The sequence below is a fragment of the Lates calcarifer genome, linkage group LG2, assembly GCF_001640805.2.
Source record: "Lates calcarifer isolate ASB-BC8 linkage group LG2, TLL_Latcal_v3, whole genome shotgun sequence".
In the NCBI taxonomy this organism is placed as follows: domain Eukaryota; kingdom Metazoa; phylum Chordata; class Actinopteri; family Centropomidae; genus Lates; species Lates calcarifer.
This window is the reverse complement of record NC_066834.1, coordinates 18,763,545-18,776,990: the sequence shown is the minus strand read 5'-3', so window position 1 is coordinate 18,776,990 and position 13,446 is coordinate 18,763,545. Positions and strand designations below refer to the sequence as shown.

At 40.2% G+C, this 13,446-nt stretch overlaps 1 protein-coding gene and 1 non-coding gene across 2 annotated transcripts; both read right to left on the bottom strand.

Annotated features, from left to right (window-relative positions):
- Positions 1-742: 742 nt before the first annotated feature.
- Positions 743-816, bottom strand: trnat-agu (transfer RNA threonine (anticodon AGU)). The gene has a single exon. It is a non-coding gene; the product is annotated as a tRNA-Thr (tRNA).
- Positions 817-2,463: 1,647 nt separating this feature from the next.
- On the bottom strand, positions 2,464-13,277 carry dnaja2a (DnaJ heat shock protein family (Hsp40) member A2a). The gene is made up of 9 exons (XM_018697474.2): positions 13,109-13,277; positions 11,719-11,778; positions 10,179-10,408; positions 9,923-10,003; positions 9,661-9,794; positions 9,376-9,572; positions 6,301-6,445; positions 4,824-4,951; positions 2,464-3,620 (listed from the first exon to the last, which is right to left on the bottom strand). The coding sequence occupies exons 1-9, from the start codon at positions 13,184-13,186 to the stop codon at positions 3,432-3,434; spliced, it is 1,242 nt and encodes a 413-aa protein (XP_018552990.1). The 5' UTR covers positions 13,187-13,277; the 3' UTR covers positions 2,464-3,431.
- Positions 13,278-13,446: the final 169 nt, after the last annotated feature.

Here is a 13,446-nt window from a genome sequence, read left to right as displayed (position 1 = left end):
TGAAATGACAAAGTATTTTACACAAAAATATAGTCAGCAAGGACTGTAGTCAACTGATGCTTGTACAGTTTTAACAATTTAATATCTCAGTCATGTATAGTTTGGGCTTTCTAGCCTTGCGTTTTAAAGTAATCATGCATGGTGCTGTAAGGTGTGTTTAGGTTTAAGCAGACAACGTGTGTCGCAGCTCTTATTTTGAAGACAAAACTATCCAACTTCCGCTCTACTTGAGGTTCATTCTGTGTTTGTCGTGCCGCATCTAGGAGGGCAAAGTACTCCCCATTATTCATTGTTTATGGGTCTTCTTTTGTCCTCACCGCGGGACTGACTGGATCAGACAGCTGAGTGGAAACTGTAGACATTGCTCTGAATTAGAGATTAAGAAATAAAGCGGCGTTTACTTGTAGAGACGACGCGTTCATCCATCATACGGGAGCCTCTGAATATTCTTCACCCAGTCCCTCCATTGTAGCCTGACGGCGTCTTGCCTCAGTGGACGCTGTTTCACTGGCGCCCTCCTGTGGTCACATGGATGTACTGCAAATGTCTCTCACAAAGTAAAAAAAAACAAAAAAACATAGTACATAGTTTACATTAAATAATATAATATCTGCGTTTTCACAAAGACCAAGGAGCAACCTCCTAGAGGGAGATAAGCAAATCACTTGTAGATGAATCTTTCAGAGAGATTAAATCAGTGTGCTCATAGTAACAACTGCACGGTGGAGAGAGCAGAACAAAAAGGCACCGCTGGGATTCGAACCCAGGATCTCCTGTTTACTAGACAGGCGCTTTAACCAACTAAGCCACGGCGCCGGTGGAAGCAAGGGAGGAAATAGGCATTTATAAACAGTCATATTCAGCAGCCATACACACGTGCATTAATGACGTAACTTTTTTTTTTTTTTTTAATCATATCCTGATTATATCCTAACACCAGCAATAACAGCACTATCTCTCGTCGTAACACGGTGGGAACTCGTACTGAGATTAATTTAAAACAATATGTTCATGGTAGGCTGATGTTGGGGTTTCATAGCAGTCAGGATGGGGTAGGCTGCTTTAAGGCCCCTTCGTTTCCCATTTAGAAAAAAACACCAACCAGCTGATTACTCCTACGTGATGACGTGCGTCGTTTCATCGACGATGATACGCTCATGCTTCATACTCTATAGAAACATCTGTATGCTATTTCAGTTACCTCCGCTTTTGTCGATGAACCGTATGCAACCCCTCAAAACAATAAAATAAAGATTAATGGACACAAGGGGGAGTGATCTGGTCATTTATTTCCATACATCCTTTGGCTACAAGTGGCGCCATACTGGATTAACTGAGCAGAAGAAACTACCAAAGAGCCAACTGTAGACTCCTATTTTAGTGCGAAAATACAGGTCTGAGAGAGGAGTACAGCAAGAATTAACATTAAGATTTGTGTTTTTACACAGTATATATTAAAACTGTTGATTGACTTTTCAGTTCATTCATAATAATTTTATTTAAATCTATTTTAATCCATCTAATTTAAATATTATTCATTTATGTATTTATATTTTAAAATCTTATATAATGCAATCTAGTTCATTTTCATGCTCTTACATATTGACAAGTATTTAGTTAATATACTGATGCAGACCAGTCACAATAGATATTGAGTATCTCTTGCTTACAACCAAATACTTAGCTCAGGCGCTATTACCTTTTTATAGTAACTTTGCTGTGTTCTTATAGTGCCATGTAGAAAGAGTCCTAATGCTCCAGTAAGACTTAATTGCCCCAGGCATAAAGAAAATGAAGGCTGCTTATTCATCTTGGGGTGTGTTTGTTTCTTGACACAGGTTTAGTGCCATTCCTCATATTTCCTGTGGCTCATATTTTCCAGTCTCACTGTTCTGTAGATTTTTGTGAAAACTTATCAAGGTTAAAATCTCAACTTATGCAAATTTAATGTCAAAAAAGAAAAATTTATCATTTAGAGTTTAATGAAATTAAACAACTGTCATGTGTTGATTATCTGCCTCTCCAACACCTGACTCCAACAGTGTATTATTTGGACAGCTTTTCATTTACTCAGTTTGCATTGAGAACGGACTGTGATCTCATACATGTTTATGAGGCGACTGACTAATGATGGAAACTTTTTAGATAAGAAGATAGATCTAAAATAGACATCACGGCATTTCAGTCAGGTGGCATTTGCTGTCAACAGTTATTGAGAATAGTTAGTAATCAATGGTAACAGAATCTGTGGATTAATTCTACTCACTGACACGTTGTTTCCAGAGAGGAACAGTTGATGTTTTTGTTTCCAGGCTCTGACTGCCACAAATCAAATTCTAAACATCCCTGTTGTGTTCAAGTGATGGCAAAAGAGTCAGTAACAAAGATTTGAAGCATCAAAACCAATCTGTCTGGTTAGATACAAACACTGAGAATGAAGAAAAACAAGGAGCCACACAGTAGTATATGATATTTCAACAATTTATTCAACAACTTCATAGACATTTTCTTAAGAAGTCTGCTGCTTTATTTGACTGATGTTTGATAAGTGCAGGAACCAAAGCTTTTTACATGCACATGGTCTCAGCACAGATACAGGCTATAGGTTTTCATTTGACTTGTAATTTTTCTTTTTTAAAAATCACACAGCTTTGAATACAGCAGCTGATGAAGCTTACCAACAACCAGTTCAATGATATACACCAATCTGAATTAAAATATAAAGAAAGGAGAAAACAAGTAAAAACCTACAAAGAAAATAAAGCTGTAAAAATCTGAAACAAATCCTATGAATGGCGCTGAGTGGATGAGTCCATGAATACATGAGTCCGAGGATCTGCACGTCACATTGCTCAGCTGCTTTTGTCTGTGTATACACATTGTTAGTTTTTAAATTAATTATTGTAAATACTATGAAAACAAAATGCAAGTCACACACTCAGCAAACAAGAAACGTTCCTTTCTTTGACTGACCTGGAGTTCGCATTAGCAGAGGGGAATGGACTTAAACAGGGGTGACAGAGGAATAGGGGGGGTGGGGGGGTTTCACCTTGAACACCAGATCACAGTCCTACAGGGCACGGTGTTCACTGGGGCGATCATTTGTTTTGATATATCTTAAATACTTCATCTGACTTCTACCTGAAGCTGCTGTTTAAAGTCTCTAAATCGGTTTCAGGTGCGGTGTAATAAGTTTTTGGCTGCCCCAGTGCGAGTTCCTCAGACAGAGATCAATATAATCCAAGCACACAGTCAATAACAATAATCAACAATTCCAGGTGCCATGATTCAGTATAATATCTGATCTGTGTCTGAGGAACCACCACGCCTTCTCAGTCTGACCTACCTCCTTGTTTACTCTGCAACTCATACATTTTCTCCCCAAGTAAAACGTGGGTCATATATGTGTCTATGCGTGTGAGAGTATGAGATTACTGGTGGGCACACTGCACCCCCGGCCCGTGGTGTCCACCCTCTTCGTCGGAGCTGTCGTTGTAGGCCTCTCTGCGGTTACCCGATGACGAGCTCTGGCTCACGTCATAATCCTGCAGGTCGACCTCCTCTGTGTCTCCAGTGATGATGGGCGGCTCTGACCGTGAAGGCAGCATGTCCTCCAGCTCCTACAGCACCAACAACATTCATCATAAGGCAGCTTTAACAGACAGCCTCATCACGTATTCTAACCACGCAGTGGGGGCCAAGAGTGCAGTGCTGCAGATGGGATTCGGCTGTTATTGTTGAACAAAAATCAACTCTACTAAGAGTGCGACATCTTCTCGGAGAATATTACGGTGCGAATGTAAGTGCTCAATAAGTAACCCAGAATAGCTCTAATCCCTGAATTACTGAAAAGAATTACTGGCATAAATTTAGCAGCAAATTCCTCCTTGTGGAGGCCTGAGCTTTCTCATTAAAAACATCGTAAGGAGCATGTGAGTTTACTTAGTTGATGCACTGTAACACAATTACACATTTTGACACAGTGCCAAGAAACTGATGTTATAAGGCCTAAAATAAAGCAATGAGCCCAGAGAAGCTGTGGTTTACAGTGTTTTAGAACAGCTGAGGGGCTTTCTTAGACACAGAAAAAGAACAAAATGTTTAAACAAAACACACCATCTTAAAACATGGTGTGTGACCTTATAACTTACATGTTACTCAAAATAAAAAAATTGACAATATGTCATGTCTTGTTTTGTCCTACACAGTCACCAACAATCCAAAACCCAAATATACTTTGCTTACTATCACAGAAGACTAATAAAGCCATTAAATATTCAAATTTGAGAAGCTGGAACCACTGAACTGTCATTTTGCTGAGAAAAAGACTTGAGTTGCTAATTAATTCCCTGCAGAACAACTAATTGTTTCAGCTCTAATTCACATTTCATAATTGTTGGTCTCATGAAGGTGCAGCCTGAATGTTAACAGGAAAAGAGCTATGAGACGGGAAGTACAGCAAACACCGGGTTTCCAGCCATAATTTCTCTTTGTCTACATCATCTCTTCTTCATCTAAGAACTATAGTTAAAGAAACAAGCCTGTTTATATTGTGTCTATGAGCTGGTGCTGCTGATGTCCTCTCAGAGGTTTGAAGGCTACAGGACAGTTGTGATCTCCAGCAATCACTTCTACATGAATTTTGTTGTGTTGTAATAGTTGATATTGCGCTTTTATATCTATGTAAAAGAAACAGAGTAGTCTAATCATGGCCATAGATTTGTTGATGATTGGTTTTCACTCCTGAATTTGTAATCAGATTTCAAAATCCAAATACCAAAATTTGATGGACAGTTAATAATGAAAGGAGTAACATGTCATACCGCAAGTTTCTCAGGGCTGATCCAGTTGTTGTCGGGGAACTGGACATCAAACTTGATATACAGATCTCCCTTCTCAAAAGGGTTCCGGTACTGTGGCATGCCCTCTCCTCGCACCACCCTGACTGAGCCTGGAAAACATGCAGCGTGTTATTGCCAATTCCACAACTTGACAGAAGTTATCTGAGGGTGTAAGAGGAAGGTGTTTGGTAACTTTTTGAAGTCTTTTTAGAATTCACTGAGGATGTGGATGACACCACTCTCCCCTCATTTATCAAGTACTGTGGAGCGTCCTTGACTCGGGCGCCCAGGTCCAAGTACGTTCTAAAAAGGTGCCTCCTTGCTGTGTTCAGCTCTCAGCAGGGACTCTGAGCACGTCCACATTAAGCCCTTTAAACTTGTAAATGCATCTTTTTCTCTTTGCTTCATCTCTCCATCCAGACCAAAACGTCATTGTTCTCCCCCCAAAACGACCTACAGAGCGTGTAAAATGCTGTTTCAGTGTGTAAATGGTAAATGAAGCTTTTGCAAAATGATGACCTAAGCCGTGAAGGTCGTGCCTGTGAGGCAGCAAAGTTAAGAAAACTTTTAGTGAAGCCAGTGTAGCTGAATACACAACAGAGCTGTTATTAACTTGGGTTTGTGCTGATTATAAAGTAAGGACTTTATCACCACAGCACAGCAGCTTTAGAATAACGGCTGGTTAACATGTAGTGTTTATGGGCTGTGACTTGAAAACACATTATAGGTAACCACAGAGAGCAGGAGGATACCAGACAGAGGTGTAATGGATTGCATAGTAACTAGGTGTGTGTGTGTGGGGGTGTGTGGCAGGGACTGGGATTGTTTGGCTTGAGGGTATACTGTCTTCTTTTAAGAAGATAACTTTCTGTTGTCTTTCTGTAATTATGCATTTTAATCATTGATATACAGCACAGCTGCAGTTAGTATGTAACTTTAATTTCTTTCATTTAATTTAATTTAAATTTAATTTCTAAGACTTGTTTTAGTTGAAATATGCTCCAAAACATATCAGAATGTGGAGAGGTGCTGTCAAAAGCTTCTGGGACCCAGATTCATTGGACAGCCTGGCAGCAGAGCAGAGATATTCCCTTCTGACGTTTCTGAGCTTTAACCTGTATTTATATTGATTTTTGTCAGACGGAGACCCAGCCATGAAATAATGATCTGCCCAGCTGGCTGTCTGTCCCACTCCTTACCAGATGCTGGCTGTGATGTACAGTTTTGTTTGCCAAGTGAAGAGAGGGCAAAGACATTTTCATGTTGTTCAGTGTGTTTTCACTGTGGACAGATCTCTGAGCAAAACTGACCTGGAAACACTTATGAGGACGCAAAGAGCATTTTAAAATTTAATGGGCTTAATGTAGACATAGTCTTAGTGTGATTTTATCTGCTTTTACAAAATTTGCCCGATGCCAATAAACAAATGCAGCTAAAATCTAGATGAAGTAGGTCTTACCTGGTTCAATGACTTTGCCAGCAGGGTACTTCACAACGATCTGTCTGCCGTCTAAGTGTTTCAGCATGAACTGGAAGCCGCACAGCGCCTCCACCAGCCCAATCTTATGGTTCATGAACAGGTCATTGCCGTCTCGCCTGAATGTCTGAAAATTGAGAGAGAAGGATGGTTCAAAGTCTTGGTTGATGAACTTTTCATGACTGTAGTTTATACCAAACATCATTTATTATGTGTTTTGTTTTTTTATGAATGCCTAAAATATTCCTCCCTCTGTTAGTTATAGGAAAAACAAACTGAAATACTTAGTGACGCAAACACTAAAAATTGATATATTGATTAGATTTGTGCAAAATATTCCACACTAAGACTTGATGTCTAAATTTACTTTTATTTTGCAGGCAAAAACATTTGTTAAACCTATCTTTGGTTACTGAGCACACTGAGAAGCAAATTAGCCTGACTAACACATAACTGGCTCTTCCACCTTATTTCCATGTATTGATCATACGAATGGCATGTTAACATCCAGAATACTGATTCTTTAGAGTCAGTGCTGTCTGTATTGCTGTTGCCAGTTCCAGTAACCTACTTTGTTTCAGCCATCCACTGACATATTCTGACATCAATGATAAAAGCCTCCTGGGAGAAAGAGCCAGGGGCATTGCTACAGCTCAGCCTGCTGTTCCAGTTCAGCCAAAATTACTTTGCATTGTCAGAGGCAACTGTACAACCCAATTCTTGTACAACCCAATTCAGGCAGGCAGGGGCAGCTACCTGTAACAACTGAGATTCAGTGTTAGATAGCAAATGTAGAAATGTCAGACACTTGTGGGACTTGTTTGTCTCATAAATAGCTTATAGATCGATGTCTCTGTGTTATGCACATTATGCTATTAATGCTTCCCTCTAATTCTTAACTTATTAGGAACACAGATTGTGGTTTAGGTCATTATCCTATAGGAACCAAGGACAGCACAATAACTGGGGAGTGGCACCTCTAAGATATGCTTTGCCACAGGTGGTTAGCTGCTTAGCAAGGTGACCACTGACAAAACCTGAACCTGATATGCGGGTAAGTTTGAGTACCACTCAGCATATATCTCGGACCAACAAATGTATTTCTTAATCGGTGAGTGAAGAGCATAAGCACTATGTACAAGTCAGTCAAGATGTGTTGGTGCGCCTGCCCTCAGGGTTAGGGTTAGCTATGAGGCAGCAAAAGTCAACTAACCATCCTGAGTCATGACAGTCGAGCAAACTGTGGAGGGTCCACATAGACGGTTACTGTTCATGTTACAGGTGTTACAAGTGACTTTAGTGACTCAAGACAACATTAACAGCTACTGTCATCCAAGTTACTTTTTAATTTAAAATAACCTTTTTGTGCAAGTTGTAATAACTGAAAGCAAAAAGAAGCCCTACATGTAACCACTGTATACACACACAGCATTTGGTGCTGATGTACTCAGAAAAGGGGCAAATGCAAAGATCAATGTTAGGAATAAATTTTGGAACACTGGAACATTTTTATAATCCAACTCCATCGGTTTTTATAGATTGGCCAATACTCATCATGACATATATCCACTCAAGTAATCCCATATCCTATGTCTGCACAACGTACAACTCTGACAGCACAGCACTGTCAAAACAATCTGGTCCACTGTACTCCGACAGTTGAGAGGTCTGACGCACTGCCAGCTGGATCAGACTGCTGTGACAACCTGCTCATTGTAACTCTGTAACCCTGTCAGAAGTTGTGTAGCAATCATTATTCCAACCTGCACAAGAAAAATCTGATTTCTAATGAAAGTGATTATGCACACCAAGTGGGAAACCAGTACGCATTCATTCTATTCAACACGTGTAAGTAAAAAAAACTTAAAACAAACAGACAGCACTCATCACTGATCCCTAACACCTTGATGTACAGCAGTGCACTAGCCTCTTGTTGGCCAGTGCACTATATCATCATTCCTCTAAACACTGCAGATAAAGACTATCAATTAATCCAGTGAGGGATGGAACCTGGCCAAAAGGTAAGACTGATGGCAGGGAAACAACAGACTGACCACCTATCAGCTGTAATGCTCTAGGCTAGCTTACCTGAGTAAGTATGCTTGCCTGATAAGTGTGCAGACTGTGAAACTCTCTTGAAGGTTCTCCTCTGTCTACTTCCCTATGAGTAATAATATATCCAGTTTCCAGGACAAATCTACCCCTCCAAATGGAGATAAATTTTAATCTGACAGATGAGTATTCTGACATTTCTCCCAGTTTAATTTTTCACAACCAGTCATACAAAATGCCAACTACCCAAACTGCTACACTGCACCCAGTGGAAATGCTAAGGCTTGAGTTTTTCTTGGAGTTTTTTCTTGTCTACCTAGATCTAAAGCGGGCCATTCATTAAACTGTCTGAGCTGGATTGGGGTGTGGTAATAAATCTTTGGATAGCAAGGTTTTAAATCTTCACTTGAACATCTTTTCCCATTTCTCTGTCTAATTAGTTTTGCACAGGCAACTCATTAAAACGCACTGACTTGGCAATTCCAATCCTACTGAAAGTTAAACTTTGTCTTTATTTTTTTAAACTAAACTAAAAACTAAACCCATTTCAAACTGGCAGTAGGATTTTTTTTTTTACTCCACTCCTATATAGCTGATTGTACAGTATATGTACAAGTTGTCATCTCCCCATCCACAATCCCATGTCTGGTAGCAGGCACCAAAAACAACTGGATCACAAATGGGCATTTCTGGACATGTGGTACATTTCATGCATAAAGCGAACTTCACAGGCACAGGGGAAACTGCAGCCCACAAAACAATTTAAACTCTACAGGATCCAGAAGTGAGAAGCTGTGGCCAGGTGAGGGAAGTTGGCCTAGAACTCAGGTCACCTTTATATGGACATGAAATAATTAGTAACTGACAAATACAACTATGAGATAAGCAAAAATGCGCCCCAAATAATAATAAAAAACATTTGTCCTATGACACAGAGTGCACAGGGGATAAAAGGGGCAGGGTAAGATGAATATGCCTACAGTACTGAGAGAATGGTCCACCTACCTCATGCTCCTTTTCCTGCAGGACAAGGACTATATCCCCTGGCTCAATGCCAGGTGCCTGGTCAGCTTCCCCTCCAAAGGTGATTTTCTGGCTGTGCTTCATGCCTTTGTCCACATGTACCTCAAGAATCTTCACCTCCTTCACGACTTTCTTGCCCTCACATTTTTTACAGCGGTCCTTCTCACTGATGACCTCACCTGGGATGGATTAGAGAAAACACCTGACAAGACCTGATAACACATAGATGTAATGGATGATCATGGTTTGGATCACTGTGCCCCTTACCTTCACCATTACAATCAGTACAGACAGACTGCATCTGTTGGACCATCCCTGGGGCCAGCTGTCTGATCATGATGCGCATGCCACGCCCCCTACATGTCGTACATTTTTGTACAGCACCCGTCTTGCCCCCTTGCCTGCATACATACACACGCAGAGAGAGATTAAACCAAGAAGATGCAACAGGATTAACATGAATCAACAATAAAGCAGACTAAATAATCAAGCAGACATTAACGAGGACAATACTGGTTATACAACTTACCCATTACAAGTGCTACACAGTACATTCTTGCTAAGTTGTAGTTTAGTTGTTTTCCCATTGTAAAGGTCCTCGAGTGACACCCTGCAGAAAAGGTGTGGTTACATACTGTTAAGTGACACAAGGCAGAAGAGCTGGAGTACAACATTGGCTGGCACTGAACGTAAAGAACATTTTAACTACAAAAGAATTATTGCACAGAAAGTGCAAACATATCATTCAAATATGCCTATGCCTTTGCGTACGAGCTTGGTCTTACTTGAGGGGATGGACCATGTCCTCTCCTCTCCTCCGACCTCCATTCCTAGAGCGACTCCCCTGGCCACCCATGAAGCCAAAGAGTCCACCACCAAAGATGTGGGAAAAGATGTCGTCCATCCCCGGGCCACCCCCACCTCCTTCCCGCAAGCCTTGTTCTCCATAACGGTCATAAAGTTCCTTCTTTTCGGGGTTGGTCAGCACCTCATAGGCAAAGCTGATTTCTTTGAACTATGTTATGAGAGGACAGAAATTAACAACAAAAAATACCAAGGTAGAATTTGTCAGAATAGCAGAGTGCAAAAAAGTGCACACAAAATAGCAGCTGGTAATTTTGACTGACTTATCAAAGCTACACACTGTAACATCAGAAGCCTCTGTTAGAGGACTGAAGTGGTGAACAAAAATTAACTTTCCACATCAGGTTCATTTGGGAACAAGCGCTATCATCCATTTTCTGTGAAAGACACTCAGGACCTAGAAAAATTTCCATTTGTCTTTCATCTTAACTGTGGTGGAAAAACAAATGCTGACATTCTGAACAAAGCACACTTAAGGTTGCTATATTGTTACATAAGGGTCATTCCACACCTAATCACATGCCCTGTCACTCAGCATCCCATACAACACTGGACTTAGAAACCAATAAGACAAGCAAGTTTGTAAAATATATGTATATATATTATAACTAAAATGTAAACAGGACAAGCACAGTCTGTACATATTTCACCCACTAATTGGAAGCAGAGCCATTTCATTAATGATTCAAGTTTTAAACATTAAGATATAATTGCATCATGCTGTTAAATCAAAACACTGAAAAGCAATGGTAATTCAGTAGGATGCCAATTACTACAATCTAAAAAAGTACTGCATACTTCAATCAGCATCTCTCAGACATTATCACAAAAATTCAACATGAATTACGAGTTCATCTCACTGACATTGTAAAGGATGAGCTGTTTAATACACACTTTATTTGCTTAAACGCAAGTATTATCCCTATTACAAATAACCACCTCCAGAATCAATTCTTTGAAGTTGCCATTTCCTGTTGCTAACAATGTGATCCCCTGCTGAGAAAATGGCACTCTGCCATGGGTAAAGATGGAAGAGAGAGCCTTAATGTGTAATGTTTCCACTAATATTGCTAATGCTACTTCAGAAGCTAATGACAATATTATGTAGAGCTGTAGGAGGCCTGTGATGATACTGTAGGGGTGGCTCAGGAAATTCAACTGCATGTTCAAAAACAAATTAAATAATGGCCAAACCTAATACCAGAGCTTTATCCTAATTGTAAAAGACAAGTTAAACTGAATTGAAAACTGATTGCAGAGTGCTGTCAGCACTAATGAAAATCTAATGAGAAATATACATTCAAATGTGATTTAAATGTACCTGGCCACACTAGACACTGGTGATTATCCATAACATCTAAAGCTTTAACAGAAAGGTTTGGCTGCAATCACCCAACCCAAAAAACACCAAAAACACTAGCTCCAGTCAAGGTTTAACCAGAGAGGTCACTAATATCTTACCTTATCGCCAGCATTTGGGTTCTTGTCAGGGTGATATTCTTTTGCCAGTTTCCGGTATGCCTAGGAGTAGACAAAAGATGAAGCCTTGCTGATACCAAGTTCGTTACAGACATGTGTTGTTAACCGGAATCACACACCGACATGACGCAAACACACACGACGCAACCTTATCTACCTGTTTGCGCAATCTCACGTTACTCCCCGTCGAAACCAGATGTAACAACCAACAGAACGCTACCTGTAACTGCGCTCAGCTTTTACATAACGTTAAGTTTATGCGCAGTGGTTTACTGTTAACAGTTTACCCGTTTCCATAAGTGACGACATTTACTAACATACTTACATATTTTACCCGGAATTACCTTTTTGTCAAAAAATGGCAGTTCAAAATGTCTGACAATTTAATCGCTAACGTTTGGGTTAACGTGCGTATGCTAATTAGCATCTCTTGCTAACACGAGCCACAGATGATGATCTAATGACACTCATTACCAAATGAGACGTGTTGGCTAAACAGCCTATTAAAGTTAAGGAGGTATAAGGCAATAGAAAGAGTTTACTGAATATTGGACACCAAAGAATATTTGACATTAAAGTCATTGTTTAAATAGCTCACAATCAGATTGTTACAAATCACACGCCGTGTGTAGCTAGCTGATGCTAGATTTGACGTTGACAGTTTAACGCTAATCTTTCCTGTTATATCACAAGCTGGTTCGACAAATCTTGAGGTTAAAAAGATTTATTCTCCATTTCAGTGGTGCCAGTAAAAGATGTCCCTACTTGATGTAAAACGTTTGTATTAATGTAACGTTAAATTAGTGTACGGGTAAGTAGACGGTCAGTGATGCTAACCCTGATATATGTGATGCAAAGATTAAAACTCGGCTTTCTGACATTATATCAATTATAAGGCTATATATACAATGTGTGTCTGTCAACTAGCTGTTAGAAGTTTCCAGCCTTTGGGATACATAAACTACCTCTTCTCACAACCTTCGACAGGCTTAGCTAGCCCCATGACAACCACCTGAGCTAAAGCTAACGTGAGGTCAACCGTTTGATTCGCACAAGCTAAGTCTCGTTTTCGGTTTAATTTTACCACGTTGACTGCACTGTTTAAGATAATACAGATATACGAGACTGGTCGTAGCTAATCACTGAAAAACCAACTGCTTTTAGTGATGCTGTAAAATGAAACGTTAGAGTCACATCGTCATATGAATATCCAGGCCAGTTAGCTTACTGGTTTAACAGGCTAGCCCAGCAGCTAATGTTAGCTGGCTGCGCATAGCAACGCATTTCCTGATTGTGGCATTTTCAACATTTACAAACTCTTAACAAACATGTGATATTATTCCATTGTTTGTTCTGTCTTTTTTGTTATTACCTTTTTCAGCTCATTTTCAGAAGCGGATGGAGAGACTCCGAGAATATCGTATAGTTTAGTATCGACAACATTCGCCATGGTGCTGCTGTGGATGTTGCTTCAGCAGGGAGGTGGATGGACAAAGAGAGAGAGAGCCGGTGGAAAATGTTTTGCTTGCCTCGTGTCTTAGTTTCCGGAAAGTTAGACGCGCTCTATGTCCGCTGCTGCCTCCAGGCTGCCGGTACGTCACATGACCGTTCATCCGATTTCCCGAGACTCAAACTAAAGCTTGTTAAACGACATGGTACATCACACGAGTGAACTTAATTAAATCGTCTTTACATCATTTCAGTAACATC